The sequence below is a fragment of the Urtica dioica genome, chromosome 10 (assembly GCF_054948205.1).
Source record: "Urtica dioica subsp. dioica isolate 48M chromosome 10, U.dioica_male_clone48M_v1_H2, whole genome shotgun sequence".
In the NCBI taxonomy this organism is placed as follows: Eukaryota; Viridiplantae; Streptophyta; class Magnoliopsida; order Rosales; family Urticaceae; genus Urtica; species Urtica dioica.
Genome location: NC_142765.1, coordinates 19,750,674 through 19,773,751, shown reverse-complemented (window position 1 = coordinate 19,773,751; position 23,078 = coordinate 19,750,674). Strand labels below are relative to the sequence as shown.

At 38.8% G+C, this 23,078-nt stretch overlaps 1 protein-coding gene and 1 long non-coding RNA gene across 2 annotated transcripts; both read left to right on the top strand.

Moving 5' to 3' along the window:
• The first annotated feature begins 4,920 nt into the window (after positions 1-4,920).
• Positions 4,921-7,909, top strand: LOC149383810 (uncharacterized). Its single transcript, XR_016301887.1, has 4 exons — positions 4,921-5,173; positions 5,971-6,083; positions 6,451-6,544; positions 7,521-7,909. It is a non-coding gene; the product is annotated as an uncharacterized LOC149383810 (long non-coding RNA).
• Positions 7,910-14,170: 6,261 nt separating this feature from the next.
• On the top strand, positions 14,171-15,537 carry LOC149383809 (uncharacterized). Its single transcript, XM_089627915.1, has 5 exons — positions 14,171-14,550; positions 14,623-14,993; positions 15,094-15,183; positions 15,269-15,324; positions 15,424-15,537. Exons 1-5 carry the CDS (start codon positions 14,171-14,173, stop codon positions 15,535-15,537), a joined length of 1,011 nt encoding a protein of 336 aa, XP_089484041.1.
• Positions 15,538-23,078: the final 7,541 nt, after the last annotated feature.

The window sequence follows — 23,078 nt, the reverse complement described above, 5'->3', positions numbered from 1 at the left end:
ATGGCCTAATAAATGGAAGTGACTATTTACCTCATATTCACGTATGTAAATATATGAAAGTGGTTATCTACCTAAGATTTACGAAACGTTGGCTATTTAGCAATGTCAAACTATAAATGTGCCTATTTACCTAATGAACGTTAATAATAAAAGTTACGAGTAGGGATGAAGCCAGAAATCTACACTAAGAGGGCTAATATATGCGGAAAAAAGTTTATGAGACGGATTTATAATTTTTTAAGCTGAAAAGATTATAAAAATTTAAAAATAGGAAAATGTATATAAAAAAAATAAACAAATAATATTGAGGGGCTATATAACCCTAAGCCTCTGCTGAGTTATTCCTCTCATACAAATTAATATTGAGATAAAATCTCATTATATATAAAGAAACTCCGCCTTATCGGAGGCCGTCTATATGTCAAGCCGTACAATTTTTAATACTATCACATTGATGTTTATAATGTAATTGGTTTTGGTATATACCTGAGCATTTCACATGTCCTGACTAGTGACTGACGACATCTTGATCCGATCAAGTTATTTATGAATTCTTGATTTTCATATGCGTCATCTCGTTTGTGGAGGTTAAAAAAACTAGTAAGGTTACTTGGCTTTATATATCAGCCCATGAAGCACGTGGCTGAGATCTGATTCACAGATGAACGTTTGTTGGGGTTAAAAAAATTTAGTAAGGTTTGTCAGTGTTAAAACAAACTTGTAACGTTCGGAATATTTGTTGACACTTCAATTTTATGGAAAAACTGATTTTCAATTAAAATATTGCAATAAATGCAGAGAAATTTGAAATATACTCGTCGGCTGAAAGAAAATTTTCAGTAGACAAATTACTCAATAAAACATCAACTTTTAACAGAGTTTAAGAATACAGCTATTTTGATGGAAGATAATAATCTTCCATCACTCTTCTTTGGCTCCCAAAACATCGCTCTTGCTCTCAATTTTTTGCTTCAATTTAAAGTTAAAATAAGCAAAAATATATTCAAGCCATTTCATTATACTTTAGTCCTAAAGTTTGAGGGCTCAACAAGTAAACGATCATACCATTCTCTATTATTGGAGATGCACGAGCTCAAAAACTCCCAGTAAGGGTTTTTTTTTCTTGTGTTCATCAAATCCATCTTACCTTGTGTTCATTTTTTCTTGTGTTCATCTAAATAAATAAAGAGTATTTATTTACATGTGTATGGCTGATTTGTGGCAACAATTTGAGTGGAGTCCACTCATCGGAATTGAATAATTCCAAGTGATACGGATTCCTAGTAACGAGGGCTATAAAATTGAATATTTGTTTGCCAAAATCGGACCTAGGATGAATGAGAAATTGATGCTCATAGTAGGCTAAAGAAACACATTTATTTTGTGTTGTGGAAGTGGAATACCAGGAGTCCCACATTGGTTGGGGATGTGTGTTGTTGTAGTGTTTAAATACTATCCTCTTTAATTAGTGGATATCCAAGTGCAAGAGAGGAGAGTGTGTGTGGGTACGTTAACCCTTAAAAAGCTGAGCTTCCTCTCATTTCGAACACCGAATCCGATAATCTCCCGCTGTTCCCGAGCTTCCCTCTTCCCCAGAAAAATTTCTTTTTGTCTTGGTGATAGTTTCTGACACAGGTTCTAGTTCGCCGTCGATACACTAAGTGGTGCCTTTGTGTGTCCTGTTGTCGTTGTATCCTGGGAGGCTGTCGTCTAAGTAATCCTGCACCTGAGGAGTGCGATAAAAAGCTTCAAGGAAACCGTCCAACGGGCCTCGACTATTTCCTTGCCGTCTTCTTGCTTTGCGTTACTTTTTCCGGTCTTTGTTAAAACTTTTATTTCCTTGCTTCTGTCTTGTATTTTCCGCCAATATTAATATAATATTGCTAACAATTTCTACCTATAAACTTTTTGGAATTGACAAGTCTTAGTTTTACAACATATAGTGATAAAAAGTCACGGCTAAAAGTTTCTTGTAAACATGCCGCGCTAGATCGGGACCAGAGAGGATTCGGTGTGGGGTGCATTGCGCGAGATCACACCGGAAGGGTGTTAGCCTCGTAAATTCTTTCCCAAGCTAGGGGGTTCACCCCCCAGTGCGGAGGCGTTTGAGGTTCTCCAAGGCATAGTTTTGGCTAGTAGCATCGGCGAGTCGAGATTGGAGCTTCATTCGGATTGTGCGGAGGTGGTCAAGGCAGTGGCCGGAGGGGAGATTCCCACGACGGAGCTCGGGACGATCTTGCAAACATACGTACTTACAAACTTTGTACAAATAAAGCACAACCGTAGCAAGCTATCTTAAACCAGTTGTCGATGTAGATCTCTGGTAGAAAGACTGATATTAGATTAAGATCCGTGGTTATTAACCTAAAAGTGCCAATTGACCTAATGAAACCCTAGGAAAGTTTTATAGGCGTCAATAATATAATCTCTGCAAATTAAATCGATTAGAAAACTAAATCCGGTCGTATTACAATAAAAATCGGAACTAAAAATATTTTGTTTTTAGTTCTGTTCGCGCAGACTGTCACGTGACTTGTACAACTCAGGTCTTGACAACACGGATTGAAATCTCGCGCGAAATAGGGGTATCTCGCGCGAGTTCTCGTTTCTCGCCTAGGTGCGAGAGCGAGATGTTAATAACTCGCAAAATTGTCTGTTTCTCGCGATATCTCGCCATATATCTCGCGTTTTGAAAAAAAACGAAGTTAAAACGAAGTTACCTCATTTTCTCGTTCAAACGAAGTTAAAAAATGAAAAAAAATCACCTAAAGCAAGATCTGCAAAAGCAGCAAAACCATCGTTAAGAAAAAGCTCTGCAAATCTCTCATTTTCCATCGCGAGATCTGTTGAAATCTCTCGTCTTCCCGCGCCGGACCTTCGTTTTCCTTCACGTAGCTGTCCAACTCCAACTTCGCCCAAGCAATTCCTCTATCCCGCATGGTAACTGTAGATCTGGGTTTTGAATTTTTTTTTTATGCAATCTGGTGAACTTCCGTGTGTGACTTGCTCAAAAATCAAAGCTGGAAACTTTCATTTTGGTAGCTTAGGGGAAGAGAAGAAGTTTGCACTTTGCAGATCTGTAAAAAAAAATGAAAAAAATGAAATGAGGAAGAAGATGGCAACGTTATTCCGATTCATAAAACAAAGTTTGGTTGCATTTTGTAATGATTTTTTTTTTTAAGCAAGTGATATCATTTTTTAATTACTTTTTTTAACAATTTTTAGGAAGTGGAAAGGAATGGAAAGTTGGAAACGTGGGCTTGGTCTTGGTCTTTAATATTGAATATATCATTATCACATACCATACATTAATTAGGCAAGATTCATGCACGGAACCAAATCAATAACATTGACTTTTCAACAAATAATAATAATAATAATAATAATAATAATAATAATAATAATAATAATAATAATAATATTAATATTAATAACCCATTAAATATGCAATCTTTAAAATGTTTTTTTTTTTAATTCGAATTTAAATCTTTATGTTGTTGATTTAGAATTTAGATGTAATTAATAATTAATTTGATCTAAATGTAATTAATTTTTTTTATTATTTATTGCTTGTTTGATCTAATTCTTAGTTAGTTGTTATTGTCACGTTGTTCATTATTGTTAATGTTGATATATTTTGTTAATTCAGATTTAATAGTTGAAGAATGAGTTCGGATCCGGCCCGGAAATATTGTACGCCCATTGAGGGAAAGACGAACGGTTTCGTATGCAACTTTTGTGGCCATGAGATGAAAGGCGGAGGTGTTACTAGGGTGAAGAATCACCTTGCCGCTACAGATAATCGAAGAAGTACGACGGTGTGTGATAAGTGTCCTCCAGAAGTAAGGGAGGAGATGAGAGAGTGTCTTTTCGCCGTATCCGATAAGAAGAAGTCCAAAAGTAGTTTTGGAGCATATCTTCGGTCTAAAACCACCAAAGGACTTCGTAGATACGAGTCAGATGAAGAGAACGATGGCGATGAGGTCTTAGTCCGATCAACTATGAAGAGGGTGAGACATCAAGAAGCAGCTGAGCAATGGAGGGCAGAACGAGAGGGACCCGGTGGATCTTCAGCGGAACCTCGTTTGCAACGATCATCATCTCTAGCTCCATCCTTATACAAATCCCCCAGTTCTCGGCAACAAAGGGTTGATGTGATGTCCATACCAGGATACGCGATGAAACTCGGACGGAACATTTGCAAGTTCTTTGTTCACGAGCACATTCCGGCATCTAAGGCGGACTCACATCATTTTCGAAACATGATCCAGTCCGCTTAGGAGTTTGGTAAGTGAATTAAAAGTTGTTATATTTAATTTCGTATTTATCATATTTAGTTTATTTATTAAGTATTTTGTTTTGTAGGTCCACTAGGACAAAATAAGTTATCCGGTGCGACGAATGTCGCACCCAATGCTTCAAATGTCGCACCTAAAAGTTTATTAGGTGCGACATTAGGTGCGACAGCGTCGCACCGGATAACCCGTCGCAGAAGGTATTGGGTGCGACATGTCGCACCTAATAAGTCCCCCTTTAGGTGCGACACTTTCAGGTGCGACTTATCGCACCTATTGCCCAAGTTATTTTTGTAATGTATAAACTTTTGTAAACGCTCTACTTGTGAAGTTTTTTTTTTAAAAGGACTTATGTGCAAAGTTTCGAGGGATGAGATTGAAAGAAAAAAAGAGAAACTAGGGTTGTTTTGAGAGAAGCGTGGCAAGCTTTAATTGGACCCCTTGTGTACGCGTGGCAAGCTGAGGAAACGCCACCTAGTCTCTCTCTCTCTTTCTTTCGCTGCCACCTCACCATCCCACTCTCTCATTTTTCTCATTCTCGGGTTCTCTCTCTCTCCTCTATCTCTTCTTCTTCTTCTCCCTTGCGTCTCTCGGCCGAACGAAGCACACAGGAACAAACAAAAAAAAAAAAAAATTGACAACCACAACAACCGAGTCTCTCTCCCCGTCCGGCCACCAAAATCATCACCACCCTCAATTATCTTCACCCTCCTTCTCTTCCTTCATCCTCGCTCTTCTTCCTCGCGCGCGCGCCATCAAGTCCTAAGACCGAGCGCCGCCGCGCGTGACCGCCACGAGCCACCGAGCACACCGACCACGAAGAGACGCCGGTGAACGAGTAGGAGAGTGTCGGAGAGTTTAATTCCTCCAGAAACGAGGTGAGATTCTTCTACCCAAATTGAAACTCAAGAAATTAGGGTTTGTTTTTGAATTTGGGGGTTTTTTTTTAGAATCCGAGTGAAATCTGTGAAATTGATTGGCTCTAGGTGTTCATTGAGCTTCGTGATTGATGTTTATAGCTCGAGTTTAAGGATTGGATTTGAATTTCCTTGGTTTGGTAGTGTTTTGGCCGAAAATCATGATGAGCTAGGGTTTGATTTGGGGTTTTTGAATTCCTGCGTTTCAATTGATGTTTCTGAGACGTTTTTAAACCTGTTTGAAGCTTGGGTTTTGATGAATATAGCTGTTTGGAATTTTGTTGAATTTTTGGACGAATTTTCATTGAAATTGTTATCTTGGCCGTGTGAGTTTTTATGACGTGTTTTCAGATTTGTTATGAGTTCGTTGAGGCTGTGATGATAAGTTTGAGACTCTGGAAGTTTGGATTGAATGTTGTTTTTGGCTAAGTATATTGTTGGCCGTGTGATTAGTTTGGTTTGAAAGTGTTGTCTTGGTTAAGTTGTTGGTTGGCCGTGTGTTGTTGTGACCATGTGTTGATGTTGGTTGAGTGATTCATTCTGATGTTTGGCCGTGAGCTATGGTTTTGGCTGACTCGGTCTGTTTGTATTATGGGTTTTTCTGAGCCTCGGTTTGAGTTTTGAGATCGTCTGTGTAGAGTCGTTGGTTAGTATGGTTTCGGTTTGGTGTTGGGTTCGGGATTTTTGGAATCGGGATTTGGATTGTGAAACTGATAAGAGTTTGGAATTTACGATATTAACTCGTCATTGGATTCCAGATTTGTATTACAGATCTTGACGGACGAACGGGAACCAGACGAGTCAAGAGCGACGAGATCAGTTTCTGAAGATATCAAGTGATAGAGTTATCGAAATAAAGCTCGATTAACTCGTGAGTTTTAAATCGCTTATAGCGTTTAAATACTCTTAGATATGTACTTTCAGAATTTAAATAAATAATTTATAAATTATTTATTTAACGATGCTTATGAATTTAATTTAATTATTCGTTTGGAATTCTCGGTTATTTTTAATTTCGGATTATTTGATTTATTTAAGACTCGTGATTATTCGTTGAACATTATCTCGTATCACTCTCGATAGGAGGATACGCGAGTCTTGAATAAACCTCCGAAAAACCGGGGAATAATAAATTAAATTCTCGAATTCCGAACCGACTCTAATCCCGACAACGAACCCTATTATCTTTAAGTAAACTCGAATCCAATAACTAACAGATGTTCAACTTCGGATGCTAGTTCTCTCGACGTTCGACAAGTGCCAAGTGTCTCGAAGAACGTGTGAAGCAAGACATCTTCGGGAATCGTCAAGCTTTCTGTCGAACAATTCCGGGTAAGTGTGGAGACATAAGTCAACTACTTACCAAGGGTATAATCCTGCTTGTTTGTGCATTTGCTTACTAGTAAACAAGAGTAGGTAAAAGCCTAAAAATGAATAACTCGAAAGTTAAGGCTTCGGCCACTCTTGCTTGAAAACTTAGCTCGGGTTCGCCCGTTAGGTTCAAACGCTAACTTGAACCAGCCTTGTTTGCTTTGTGTGTGGTTAGACTTCTCTTCTAACTCTAGGAAGTAGGTTAGAATCGAGAGGACGGAAGAGCGATAGACTCTCAAATTCAATCGAGAGTAGAGAGTTCGAAAGTCACATTTCGAGCTTTCAACTTAAAACACTAAACGAGCTTCAAAGGGAAACAATAATTTCTTTCGGGGTTTATCCCGTCACGCTCTTCCGTAAATAAGTTTAACGTGTACGCTGCTAGCTGCAGTGTACCCAAACTTTAAACTCGTGTCGGTGGTACTCACAAGTCCCTGACTTGTGCTTGGCGGGCCATGCCGGTCCGTGCGCCGAGTACTCGAAGCAATGGGTGAAGGTCGCGCATCGCGAGCTCATTGCTTGCTGGAAGACTCACCGGAAGCTGCCTTGAGCACACCGGGGCGTAGTGGGTGATGGTCGCGGTTCGCGAGCTCACTATGCCAGAGACCAGTGGCGCTGACGTCATGATGAAGGAAGTACCACTAGTGGATCCCAGACATGTGTTAAAACTTAGATCAGTTGACGACTGCTGCTCGAAGTTGAAAACTGGTCTCTAGTCGGACCGGAGGTTATAGCAGTGAGGAGTGTATAACCTTGCGGGACGGCTAGTATTCTAGGATGCGCGCTCATTAGTCACTTTTAGGTGATAGCTGCATCCTGCATTCTTGTTTGCTTGTTCGCACGTCACATGCTTTGCATTAGCTGCTTTTCTTTCATAGGCTAGACTCCCGCTTGCTGAGTCATTCGACTCATAGTTTTATGTCCTTTGGTAATGTAGATAAGGGCAAGGCGGCAATGTAGACGACCGAGAAGGAAACTGAGACGGAACGCGTATCTCTTGACCTACGGGCTATGGGTTCTGGCTCGGGAAGTAGACCTCTATATATATAATGTTTTGAATAATATCGACTCTTCCTTAAATAATATCCCGTGTATATATGTAAAGTCGGGAGCTTCTATGTACATATATATGTATGTATAAGGGTCGATATACGACTTCTAGTTCTAAAAGAAAAACGAAAAATTTCCCGAGATTTCCGATAACCACTTTTGTTGTAAACGTTTCCGCACTTTTAATAATATCGTATTTCGTATATTATATGTTTTGTAAATTATGTATTTACTTTAAATGTTTTGTTTACATTATATTATTCATATATGATATGCTCCCGCTACGTGAAGTTGGTTCCGTCGAGTCGCGGTTTGCGGGCGAGGTGACGACGCTCGCGGGTCGTGACAATTTTCCTGCCAAATTTTATAAAATTGGCGGGTAAATACATATCGGGTGCGACACTTTCGCACCGAATATGTTCGCGCCATGGTATTCGGTGCGACGATGTCGCACCGAATATGTTTGTTAAATTAAAAAAAAATACAAAATTAAAAAAAGTAAATTAAAATTCATTTAAAATTAAATAAAAAGTAATTAACAAAATTCTAAATGAATTATAAATAATATTTTGAAAATAGAATTCTTAATTAAAAATACAAATTCTTTCCAAAAAAGCGAAAAAAATGAATTCCTATTTTTTTCCTATAAAACTTATCGATAGTAGAATTTCCTCTACCGAATAAGTTGCCAGAACTTCGCGAACCGCTTCCGCGTCCTCGTCCACCGCTGCCTGACGCGCTGCCGCTCGTTCCGCCGCTTCCGTAAGGACGGTCTCGCAAGTAATCCATAGAACCAGGCGTAGAACCCAGCGTGGAACCTAGCGTCTGCTGATCCGTCCCACCTGGTTGCGATGCAGGCGGAGGTTGAGGAGTCGTGGGAGGCTGGTTGTGTTGCTGGCTGAGGAAGGCGATCTGTTGCCGCATCACTTGCAGCTCGGCTTGTTGGGCATCCATCTGAGCTCGCATCTCGGCAACCAATGGATCGGTCTGAGATGACGAACTTGACGAGCCTCCATCTAGCGTTTGGGCAACACCCAACGATGACCTTGGGATCGAAGGCCCTAAACCGACTTCCCAGTCTCTGCGCACTCCTAAAACATCGCGCATTGCGTACATCTCCGCATCTTCTTGGGAGATCACGATGTTTTGCTCCTCCGCTTGCCGCAAAATATCCATCGTCTGGGCGGTGACTTGATCCTTCAAAATAAAACCACAAAAAACTTATCAGATAAGAAGAAATAAAGTAATTAAATATAGTAAATAAAAAAAAAATTAACTTACGTATTGCGTCTTCGCGAAGTCCGTCGTCCACGATCCCTTAGCGTCCTGGTGTTTTTCTAACCATATCGCTAAAGCCGAGCCTATACTCCCATCTTCTCTTCGCTGTAATTTTTCAACATTAAAATATGAATCACATATATATTGCATATTAATTTTAAGAGACTTACGTTCCTCGAGCGATGACCAAAAAAACTAAGCGAGCCTTGCCTCGCCTTCGTCTTCTTCATCTTCGAATTTTCCCGGTTGCGGAGAGATTTCGCCTGCAAGACATAAATACGTGAAGTTTAATTTTAAGAAATTCGAATAATCATCGGAAGTTCAACTCATACCTTATGCTCCGGCGAGTCGAACGTCTCTATTGCTTTCAACCAGGCTTCCTGGTTATAGCCTTCGGGAGTTTCGTTTTTAGCGAGATCCTTACTCCCGCAAAATGTCTTGAAGAAGAGCTGCGACAACCTCGACTTCTGGCCACGGCGCATCCTCTTCGCATCACGAATGATAGCCATATCAATCTCATTGCGAATAGGATCTGCAGGCACAAGCTCGCCACTCTCGGGATGTTCATAAACGAAGTGATACTCGTTATGAATCGAGTTCATAAGAGCTGCCACACTCTGCGCAGGCACATGGTTCCAGTCTGGGAGGTCGACTGGAATGGTACTCTTGATCAGGTTTCCTAATCGGTTTTGGAACGTCCCGATCAACGGATTTTGCTCCCTGACGTCTTGGTAGAACGCCTGCGCATTCTGATCGTAGCGAACTATGTTCGCTCCAGGGGTCCCAACACGAGCTCTCGCAAAAACGACGCCAGTCGTTGGTCCCCGCTTCTTCCTCAGCATCTGCGGGGGGTCACGCTCTCCTCCTGATGGGTCCTGACCTGAAGTAGACATCCTGCAAAATGAATTGTAGTTAGTATTTTTAATTACTATGTAATTACTATTCGACGACTACGGTTATTACATGGTGTTAGTCATTCATCGTTGTCACTCGATGTAATGTTAGTATCGACATCAACATCGTCTCCCTCAAAAACGGCAAGCGCCTCATCTTCTTCATCCACTTCTTCATCATCTTCAACGACATTAACAAGCTCGGCCGTAGCAGTTTCGTGTCGATGATTAAGACGGTCGATATTTGACAATTCTATTGTCAATGGAATCGATGCTGAAGTGGTCGGATCAACTTCAGGAATGTCCCATATCCCACGTTGATTGCATTCCTGAACGATTTCCCATTCGCGACCCTTAACGAGATCTTGGATGTAAAACACTTGCTTCGCTTGAGTCGCGAGTATAAACGGCTCTTCTGTAAACCACTCTTTGGCGGTATACGAACTCGTTGCTCCGGTGGTCTTATCAACGTGCACTATACGTCCTGCATTGTACTTGTCACCATACCATATGCATTTGAACAGTACGACACGACAGTTATGTGTATAGTTCAGCACGATTACGTCTTCCATTCGACCGTAAAAGTTGAAGTCGTTCAGGGGCACACAAACACCGCTATTCTGGGTGATTCGTTGGTTAGCCATATGTATACCATATGCTCTTTTTGGTCCAATTCAATTCGCACTCAGCACGTTTTCGTTTACCGATATGCTTGCCGGTTGTCGTGGAAGACACACTAGTCAACTGATCGAGTATGTCTTGCGCAGTCAACTTGACAGGTTTCAGGCGCTTCTCGTGACGATTTACGTAGTGATCAGTGCTTTTCCTCAATCGGTGAGCCGTAGGCAAGAATCGACGATGGTCATAGTAGACAATCCTGTTTCTAATTTTCATAGATGGCGTCTCAATGTTGCACGTGGGGCAAGCAAGATACCCTTGGCCACTCCATCCCGACAAATACGATCGAGCCGGAAAGTCGTTTATCGTCCATAGAAGCGCGGCACGCAACCAAAACACTTCATCGTTCGCCCCGTCTCGCACTTGGAATCCATTATCCCACAATTCTTTCAGCTCTTCAACTAGGGGTTCTAAAAACACGTCCATGTCTTTTCCAGGTGAGCTCGGTCCAGGTATCAAAAGCGTTAGCATCAAGTACTTTTTTTTCATGCACAACCAAGGTGGCAAGTTATACGCAGTTAGTACCACGGGCCACATACTATACGCTAGACTCATTTCCCCAAACGGGTTGAACCCATCAGAAGCTAGTCCCAGACGTACGTTACGAGGCTCTGCAGCGAAATTTGGGTGTCTCTAATCTAGATTCTTCCACGTCGAACCATCTGCAGGATGTCGCAAAACGCCTTCTTCTTTGACGCGATCTCGTTCATGCCACTGCATCTCAAGCGACGTGTGTCGAGAAGCGTACAATCGCTTCAATCGATCTTTCAAGGGAAAGTATCGTAATATCTTTTGTGATACATTCTTCCCGGTTGGCTTCCATCTGCTCTCATTGCAAATTGGGCACACTTCAGCTTTCTCGAGATCTTTTCGAAATAACACACAATTGTTGATGCACGCGTCGATCATATCGTATCCCATGCCGAAACGCTTCAGCTTCGCCTTTGCCTCATAGTGTTTTTCCGGAATTCGATTACCAATTGGGTGAGACTTCCTCAAGAGCTGCAACAATTCTGTAAACGACTTGTTCGTCCAATGGTTCGTGACTTTGATGTGCATCAACGAAACCAAGAACGACAAAGACGAAAACTCTTTGCACCCAGGGTACAATTCTGCTTCCAACTCAGCGAACAAATCTTCCACTTGCTCATCTGCACGCACTTCACTCGGAGTCGGATCTGTAAAATCGTCGAAGTCCTCGTGATCCATTATATCATGGAGAGCATCGTGCAATCCACCGACTCCTCTTTGGTTAGTCTCGCTGGCATCTTCTACCATTCTACGTTCGCCGTGATGATACCATTCGGTGTATCCCGGAGTAAACCCCTTGTTCAAAAGGTGATTCTTTACGACCCCGATGTCCAGACATCTCACGTTATTGCAAGACTTACAAGGACAACGATAATGACCGTTTTCGTTCGGGAGTCTGCTTGCAACGCGGATAAACTCGTTAACCCCTGTTTTATATTGCAAACTCAACCGATTGTTCTCGGTAATCCAATCCCTACTTGGATTTGACATTCTTCTGAATGAGACGGGAAATTGGGAGATAAAACTGAATCGTTAGAATTCATTTTGTAAGAGTGAATTATTGACATTGAGAGGTAAAACTGAGAGTGAATATTTGAAATTTAAAGTGAATTGTTATGAAATTGAGAGTGATGAATTGTTAGGAAATTGAGAGTGACTCGTTAACATTTGAAAGATTCGAGAGCGAATTAGTGAGAGTGAAAGAGAAATTGTGAAAAATATGTATTAATTTGAAAAAATGGTTAGAATTCGTTATATTACAAAGAGTTATTATTCTACCGAAAATTCGGCAGAGTTTCCCCTAAAATATTGACTAACCAAAATCTGCAATTTAAAAAAAACACATATATAACCAACCAGGTCTATCCTATTAACATACTAAATACTAAACCGAGCCTCTGTGGCTCGGTCGCAATAAATTTTCAATAAGTTTAAATTAAATTTAACATGTTACTAATTCAACAAATTGCAATCAAATTACACTAAACATGTTACATTAAATTACACTAAACATGTTAATAATTAATTTAATATGTTAATTTTAACTTAATTAATCTAATCTAACATATTACATATTATTAAAAGTAATCAACTTAATTAATCTAATCTAACATATTATATATTATTAAAAGTAATCAACTTAATTAATCTAATCTAACATATTACATATTATTAAAAGTAATCAACTTAATTAATCTAATCTAACATAGTAATCAACTTAATCAATCTAATCTAAAATATTAGATATTATTAAAATAACTAACCTTTTCCGAGGCAACGAGCTACGGCGGGGGGCTGCAAGTGACCAAGCTGCGGCGAGAGGGTTGATCAAGAAAATAACTAACCTTTTATTACATATTTCATATCACAGCAATAAAAGAAATATGTTAAAGAAAATAACTACTTAATAAATTTAGTTAAATACCCATATCATGAAAATATTTTTTTATAACTATTTAAAAAAAATTAGTTAAATACCCGTGTCATGAAATGTATGTTTGAAATTTTTTAACCTGATTTAATGATGGGTTGATCAAGAAGGTAACATGATTTGAAAAAAAAAACCCATTATTACTGATTAATTACATGATTCCAAGTTCCAACCGCACAAAGTTGACAACCACACAAAGTGGGAAAAAATTAATTACATTATTAAAAACCCATTGTTTGTTAGAGAAAAGGTATTTAACTCACATTAAATGACAACCACACATTCGGACTTTTTTAAAAAAAATTGGAAAACAAATATGACAACCGCACTTCACCCATCTACAAGCTTCATTTTGGAAAGTTTCACCAAAACAATTCACAGACCCACGAAAATTGCAATTTCTTCTCAGTCCGAAACAAATTCTCAGACAACTGGCCGAAATCACGTCGCCTTGTCGACGACATGACCGAAAAACGCTGATTTTGTCCATGAGCAGTCGACATTACCTGGGCACGGCGGGAGCAGCGGGGCTGGTCACGGCGCCGAAGTAGGGGTCGCGGGCGGCAGGGCAGCGGAGCGGCGGGCTAGTCACGGTGGCGGGGCGGCACAAACTGGTCGGCCATGGAGAGAGAGAGCTCATTGAGATTGAAAGAGAGATGGGGAGAGAGAGAGAGAGAGAGACGTACCTTAGAGGAGGACGGCGGGGCTGGTCACGACGCCGGGGAATGGGGTCACGCGTGGCGGGCTGGAGGCGGGGCTGGTCGCGCCGGGGACGAGCGTCGGAGAGAGAGAGAGGCGGTTTGGGCGAAGAAGAAGACGCTCGGGTATTTAACATACCCTAAAACTATTAGGTGCGACACTGGCGCACCTAATAGTCATAAGTGTCGCACCTAATATGACTATTAGGTGCGACACTGTCGCACCCAATGTGAAATTCCAGAACCCAAAATATTCGGGGGGAATTTCTGACCGTTTTAAATTTTTAAACCCATTAGGTGCGACAAATGTCGCATCTAATGGTATTAGGTGCGACAAATGTCGCACCCAATAGTATCAGGTGCGACAATATCATATCGGGTGCGACAAAGTCGCACCGGATAGCACTAATCATCAGCGAAATTTTTAGTCGCTTGGAAGACTATCTGGTGCGACATGTCGCACCTAATATGTGCTTAGGTGCGACATTTAGGTGCGACATGTCGCACCTAATACCCTTCCGCACCTAATATGTTAATTTGTAGTAGTGGTCCTAACGTTCCGTTGCCGTCTCCGTATGATATTAACAACAAGTATCTTGATGCCGAGGTTACTGATATGCAAAAATATGTCGATGACCAAAGGCCGAACTGGGAGAAGTTTGGATGTACGATCTTGTCTGATGGTTGGACGGGTCCCACCAGGCTAAGCATCATAAATATAATGGTGTATTGTGCTGGAACAACGGTGTTCTTAAAGTCGATTGACGCGTCCAACAACATCAAGAGTAGAGACTACATTTATGGCATCCTCAAAGATGCCATGAATGAAGTTGGGAAGCACAATGTTATACAAATCGTGACGGATAACGGATCTAACTACAAAAAGGATGGGCAAAAGTTGATGAAGAGGTACAACTTGTATTTGAAATTTGTTATTTTAATTTCAAATTTATCATATTGATTAAGTACTAAGTTTTATAGGTTCAATGTGTATTGGACTCCATGCGCTGCTCATTGCATGGACTTGATGTTTGAAGATATCGAGAAGAGAGGGAACATTGAAGCAGTCGTTAAGGCAGCTAGAATGATATCAAAGTTCATCTACAATCATGGTCAACTATTATCCAATCTAAGAGACATTTCCCCAGGTGAAATTGTGCGTCCTGGGACAACAAGGTTCGCTACGAACTATTTGGCTCTTAGAAGTCTTCGCGAAAAAAGAGTTGCGCTGAAACAAATGTTTACGAGTCAATGGTGGGACGATCACAAGCTAGCTCGTACGCAGACAGGTAGATCTGTTTCGGAGAATGTTTTGTCCCAACGATTTTGGCACGGAGTTGACGACGTGTGTGGTATCTTTGAGCCGATGTACAGTTGTCTACGATTGGTCGACACCGAAGTTCATCCAACCATGGGATTATTATACTACGTATTCCATGAGATGAAAAAAAGATTGGAGGGACTTCACGGGAAAAAAATGGGTTGTTGATATTGTCGAGAACAGGTGGACCAGCCAACTTTGTCATCCATTACATGAAGCAGGTAACCGTTACGTTTAAGATTTTTAATGAGGTTAACTATTTTAGACGTTATAGTTATTAACAATTATCTGTTCTTTTTAATGTAGCTTACTACCTTAATCCAAAGTTACAGTACAACAGAGAGGTTCATATGGATACACTAGTACAAAAATGGGCTTCGAAGTCACCCATATAACGTCACTGGCACATTAGAGCGACGCTTTACCTTTTTTTTGCGTTAAAATTGACATGGCATCAATAGGAATGTGTCACGTGTATGAATCTCGGCGTCACTATGTGCACAACTGACGCCACATTTTTTAATCCCGCCAAAATGGGATTTTGCGTTGCTCTTATAACATTTAACGCTATATGATAGATGAGGATGATTCTGGTGACTACATGTGGCGGGACATCATTCAATTTATAAGCGATGCAATAAGTAGATGGCATCACCTGTTTTTTAAGTGATGCAATAAGTAAAAACCATCACTTGTTTTGTAAGTGATGCAATAAGTAAAAGATGTGTGACAAGGGAATGGAATGAAAGAGAATGGAATAGAATCTATTATTTTGCTTGGTTTGTTAAAAAAACTGAGAATAACCATTCTAAACCATTCCAGCTGAATTCTCATTCACGTATTTTCATTCCTCCCGTTATGCTAAGAATCCCTCATTCCCACGAAATAATTTCTTTGTTCCAAAATTACCCATATCTCCACTGTTTTCTTCCTTGGTGCAACTCCGATTATCTGTGCCAAACAACTCTCCACCGTCCTTGACCTCGGCCACCTCCTGTCCCGCCTCCGCCGACGGCACCGTCTTCGACCTCCGCTGCCTCTTCGCCCGCCACACCCTCCCCGCCTCGTCCGCCGCGAGGTCGTCGTCTCCGCCGCCGCCGATCCCCTTCCGCCGCGCCGCCTTCCTTCGCCAAGGAGAGCTCCGAGTAAGTGCCGACAATCTCTTTGCCGTCGGTGGTGGAGTTGGAGATTTTATTAAAAAAAAAACGAGATCTGTTTTTTTTTAATATCAATTTTAGGTTGATTTGGGGTTATTTGTCAAGTTTACAGTTCTAAGGTTTCTAATTAATTATTTCCTGAAATCTTGGAAAAGTAATATGATTTGAATTTTGCATCTTTTTTTTTTAATGTAAAAAAACCATTTCGCTAAAGAACAAGCTTCAGTATAAATAATTTTCAATGAAGAAGATAAGGGAAGTTTTGTCAATTTAATTTTCATTACGTACACGTCAAAATCACAAACCAAACAAAGTAAAGTCGTTTCAATTCCATTACACATTGCCATTCTCATTATGATTCTCATTCTCATTCCAATTTAACTTTTAAACCAAACATGTTGGGTTATATAAAAAAAATGTTATTGCCACTATTTTTATTCCTATCGTTACAAATTTTTTTCCAGATATTTTTAGTTCCTTTTTATATGAATTAAGTATCATGGTTTGACGATACGCTCTGCAGTGGTAAAATTATTGAGCTTGACGACGTTACTTTCCATCAATGTGTGAACTTGACAAGGTTTAATTCAGAGAAAACTGTCAGTTTCGTGCCACCCGATGGCGAATTTGAATTGATGAAGTAAGCTCATATATATCAACTGTTTTTTTTTTTTGTACTTGGAACATATAATTTATTTATAATCAATTGATTGTATATTAGCAAACTAGACTGCTATGGCTGATTGTTGGCATATAATTTATCAGTTAACTTAAGGGCTTAAATTACGTCTTTGGGAAGGCATTAGGGATTACTTGCGTGTGTTTTCAACGCCATCGTTGTTCAATGCAACTCGATTTCATTTATAATTATATATATATATATATATATATATATATATATATAATATTAGCACAGAGCCACAGATATGTTGAAAGTCACTAATTGGCTACTGACACATAAAATAAAACAATTAATATACATATATTTGAAGGGCCACTCATGTGTACTGGATGCATATATATAGGGTAATTTAGCAAAATAGCCAACTCAAATCTTTAAAATTGCTAAATAGCCAAGGTTTTGTAAATACTGAGTAAATAGCCAGATATCATTTAATACACGTCTAAATTTACAAAAAAGCCCAAATGATTTCCCGCCCATAAGTCACAGCTGTTGACTTTTAAAAAAAACGTGATTCCGAGAATCGAGGAGAGTAATTACTGCAGATTTAAAACCATATTTCACAACCAATTTTCACTCAGCAATTAAGAAAAAAAAAAAAGATTTCTCCCAAAAAAAGTTTCAAAAACGCGCCACTCTCTCCGACGATCTGCGTTCATCTTCTCCGACTACCGATTTCGGCGAGGGGATCTCAAACAGGTATGCATGTGTAATTTATTCCGATTGTAACTCGTATTTACTAATGTTCATCATCGATTTACACATTAAAATATGGAAAAAGTGTTTTTTTTTTTTATCGGTTATGAAATAAGATGATATTGCTTATTATTCTTCCTCTGTGTAATGAATCTGTGGATTATTGTTCATTTATCCTAAGATGGTATGCATGTATAGATTTCTACCTATTGTAACTCGTATTTACAATTTTTCTTCATTAATTTACACAATAAAACAAGGAAAACATGATTTTTTTGTAGCGGTTATGGAATAAAGGGGTTTTACTAATTTCCGACAAAAATTTACACATGATGGAAAGATAAATCTGGGTTTTTGGGTTCGATTTTTTCAAAAACATGGATTTTGTTATGAATTAAAAAGTTGTGACGAAGATATTTCCATGTATTTACTGCCGAATATGTCAAGTTATGAATTTGTTATATCTAATGAAATTGGAATATTAACGTGTATTTACTGCAAACAGGGTTAATATGACTCAACCACAACGGCGAGAACAAAAATAACTGCCGTAAGAAATAAGACGCTCACAATAACGCCGTCTACCGAAAACAGTTTGTAAATCATGTTGATTACATTCAGTATTTACACCACTTGACAATGAATTATGGTTATCCAGCCATTGACGTTCAAAAAGCTTAACTGCAACATAACAGTGATAGTAAATATACGTAAATACAATAGTAATTTTATGAAAACCTGTGTGAAAATAGCCTAAAATTTCAACAACAAAAAAAAGAATACAGACCTGATTCATTCACGTGCGTTGGAAAAAAAAAATTTAATATTAAAACGAGACAAGATAAATTAAGCAGTAAATATAAGAAAATAATATATAATAGGAAACAAATAAATTGCAACTGCCACGTCCAAATTAGTTCCTAAATAAAGGGAATCATTAAGTAGACTTGATCTTGTTCACACATGATATCAGGAATTTAAATTCAAAAATTCCGGGTAGTTATATAATTCGAAATTCAAAACACAAACAGGGACAATTTAGGATATGAAAAAACATATAATTGGGCCACGTCATCCGAGTGGCTATTTACTTAGTATTTACAAAACCTTGGCTATATAGCAAATCATAACGTTTGATTTGGCTATTTTGCTAATTTTTTTTATATATATATTATAATATTACTCATATATATCTTACTCTTTTATTCTCTAATTAAATTAAAAAAACTCAAAAGAAATGCCTTAAAAAAAAACCACACAAAAGAAACGACCTGAGCAGCAGAGCCGCTTCTTCAAAACCCACCAGGCCGTACGTCATCTTGGTCGTCTCGATCGCGCAGCTTCTTGGTTGCTCATCAAATCCACGCCGCCGGCCGTTCATTCTTCTCCAATTTTTCTCTCCGTCGTCGTCACACTCAAGCCGCCATATTTTCTTCTTCTCGGTCGGGAAAAAATCTGTGAGTCTTCATCAAATCCACTCCTGTACTACTGTTTGATGCATATTATAATATTTACTCTCTTTTATTCTCTAAATTTAAAAGCTTAAAAGAAACCCAGGCCGTCGTTTTCATGCTTGATCTCTGACTCTTTCACCTTCTTTAAACCATGAGCAAGCTCCGGCCTCTACATGTGGTAACAGCCTCGTATTGCCAACAACATCCAAGTGCAAAGACTCCTTCAAGTAATCCAGAATATCTCCGACTTGAACCCATCCGAAGGACAATACCAGATCGAACCACACACCGGAATCTACAAACCAATCAATTGATTCAACGTCAATACAAACTTTTTATTTATTTATAAATGGAATTGAGAACAGTTAGTCTCACAAGATAAGCGTTCTTCAATAATTTTATTATGTAATAATATCTTCATAATTTTTTTTTATAACAATAATATCTTCATAATTGTTTTGAGGGTTTTTTTTCATCCCAATTTGAAATCTTGATTTTTTTTTGTTCATATATACTTCTTTTTTGTGCGTTAAAAATTGATATGGAACGGGGCATGCTAAAAGATGTGGCATTACCTATTTTATGAGTGACGCTATAGAGTTTCCTGATTTTCGGGACTAAATATAACTGCTTAAATATCTTTAATTTCTTCTTTAAAGCTGCTAATAACTGCTGTAAATATCTTCTTTCTTCTTTAAACCTGCAGGCCGTCTCCATATCGCTCACGCGCGCCTCCAAAACTTCTTCTCTGTTTACACGAACAAAGAACAGAGAAAACCTTAGCCAATTCACCGGTAAGCAAGGTAGAGATTCTTGGGCCATTAATTTTTCCAGCAAAAATTTTTTTCCAGCCTCATTACCTTCGTCAAACAGATAGTTGAAGGGGAAAAAAAATTGAGCATTTGCAGAACAGTGAATGGTTTTCACGTAGGTGTGTGTATTTGTTTGGGTGAGCGAGCGAAGGTAATGTCTCGCTTTTTCCAGCCTCATTACCTTCGTCAAACAGATAGTTGAAGGGGAAAAAAAAATTGAGCATTTGCAGAACAGTGAATGTCTCGCTTTAAAAACAGATCGTTTCTAATCATTGATTATTAATGGTTGTGGCAGGAAGTAAATGAGTGGACGAATTCTCGCGTGACAACATTCTCAGTAAGCTCTACCGAAGAATGTTGCAGTAATAATCCATACCATCGGATTTAAATAAAGTTTGTGCGAAGTAAGTAATTTCGAAATTTTACAAGATGATTTAAGTTTGTCTAGTTGATTAAAACGTTTTATTTATCCAACTAAGTATTTAGATACGTAAATATGTAGGGCATATGATGCTTATGAAGCATCTTTACCAACCAAGTGGCATATCATCAAGGTACATTTTATAAAGTCTTTATATAATGTGTATGAGTTATATATATATATATATATATATATATATAAATATATATATATATATATTAATTATTTTGTTATAGGTACCAATTCAACTTTCGTATTGGGAATGTGGGTATTATGTGCTACTAATGATAAAGACATTTTTTCGGGCACGAACATATAAACACGCTCTTAAAGAAGTAAGTATATAATTAGCTATTGATGTGTATCTCAAGTTAGAAATATATAATCAAATAATACTAATTAGAAATGATGTATGATATTACAATTTCAGTTACCCTCATTGTCATATAATGAAGCGAATATGGAAGAGCTTCAAGACGAGTATTGTCAGATTATTGTCAAAGGTATGTCTAGCTAGAACTTGAAAATGACATGTTATTCCTGTGCTTGAGATTAGCAGTGCAACTACAAGCAATAACTTGTGATGTTGAATTGATATAATTTGCCATGGTGATAATTAGATCAAGCCAAGATGATCGGTTATTTTGCAAATCTTATATCTCAAAACTGCCATTCTCATGCATATTTTATATAATTTATATCTCAAAACTGCCACTGCCAATAACTTGTGATGTTGAATGGATATAATTTATATTTTTCATACCTTTGTATAGTTATAGTGGGAAAAAACTAATGTGTCATATTTTTAGTTTTGGTCAAAGTGCTTAATGATTTAAGATTGTGAGAAGTTAATTTTATGTATGTTATGTTTTTCAGAAATACTTGTATATATGGATATAAATTTTTTAAATGATTGCACATGCTAGAAATTAAATTGTTCAAGGACAAAAAAAAAATTGCTTTTTATTATATGGGAGATCACTTAAAAAGTTCGTATTGAGTTGAAAAGTGTGGTTTCAGGCTGCAAAAAAAAGTGAAGAAGACAGAGAAGAGAAAGGAGAGGGTGAGACTCATTGCTGCTATTTTCGCCTTATCCAAGCTCCGAAGGCACAATCTCAGTGCGGTGTGAATTTAAAGCTGTTTTTTCTTTTATTTTGGCTTGAAACCTGCACTCATTGCTACTGTTTTTTTTTTTTTTTTTTTGCGTAATTCGGAATCAATTGCTACATGTTTTTTATTCGCAAATCGAAATTATTTATTAAAAAAAAGATTGGGCGTCACTCGATAAACAAGTGATGCCGAAAAAAAATAATTCAATTACCTAAGCCATCACCTGAAAAACAAGTGACGCCCAACTCCGGCAGCACCTAAAAAAAAATAAACTCTATAACATCACTTTAAAATAAAGTGACGCAGACCTAAAAAAACACCTAAAAAAACTCTATAACATCACTTTAAAATCAAGTGACGTAGACCTAAAAAAACTCGCAGACCTAAAAAAACTCTATAACATCACTTTAAAATCAAGTGACGCAGACCTAAAAATACTCGCACACCTAAAATAAACTCTATAACATCACTTTAAAATCAAGTGACGCAGAGCTCTATACCATACCCATTTCAGCGCCAAATCCAACGTGGATCCACGTCGAGCGTCACTTCTAAATAAGTGCCTCTATAGAGCAAGAGCGTCGGCCGATATAACGGCACACAAAAAGTGACGCAAATCTCCTATAGCATCACTTTTTGAGCGCCGTAAATGACCCGTTGTGTAGTAGTGATAGTACACACATGGCATCGGTGACAAAGGTCTTTGACGTTTTGCACCCACACGCTGATTCATCTAGGCTAGGACACGAGGTATTTATATTCTTGGTATTTATGCACACGTCTTTGATATTAATTTCTGATGATTTATATTTTCAAATATACAGTTGTTAGCATTTCGAGACGCTAAAGGAGACTTTTGTCAAAAAAGTGCGATATCAGCGAGGGGTACTCTAGCAGCAGGTAATAATTTTACGTAATGATTTAAGATGGTTTATAGTTTGACTTTTAAGGTTGATAATGTGTATGTATTTTAGCAAATTGGTGGGAGCTTAATGGAAATGCTACTCCGACATTGCAAAAATTAGCTATGCGAATCCTTTCCCAAACTGCGTCTTCATCAGCATGCGAAAGGAATTGGAGCACATTTGCATTAGTGCACACAAAGCAACGGAACTGCCTAGCATACAAGAGGTTGGAGAAACTTGTATTTTGCAGTTATAACATGAAACTGAACATGAGAGACATGAAGTACAAGTTCGATAATTCAGTGGTGCCTTTAGATCCTTTGGACATCATCGAACGGGCTTTTGAAAGGTCGGGAGCCCAAAATGAAGGAGATGATGAGATGCTTCACTGGATTGATCCTGTTTACGTAGATGACGAAAATCAGAACCCAGATATGCACATTGCTGAAGAGGCTGCAAATCTTGGAGTTGATCGATGTCAACCAAGTTTTGAATGAAAACGTCCCCCCCCCCCCCCCCCCTCTCTCCCATCGACAGACTCAAGACGTTTCAAGTTCTTCGGATGATACTGGTCATGCCTCGGATGATAACGCAGGTAAGATTGCTCTCATAATTTAATAAAACAAGTTTTTATTTTCTAATTCCGTTTTTATTATAATCATAGGAGGTGGTGGTGGTGGTGGTGGTGGTGGTGAAGAACATGGCGGGCAATACAACAGCGGTGGTGGATACGATCCTCAATTCGGCAGCGGTGGTGGATATAGTGTACCACAAACGGACGATGAATACGACCGCATGAATCCAACCTTTTTTTAGTCAGGATATGGAGGCAATACGTACGGAGGTTTGTCTGATGCAATGTCATTCTCTTCTACTAGC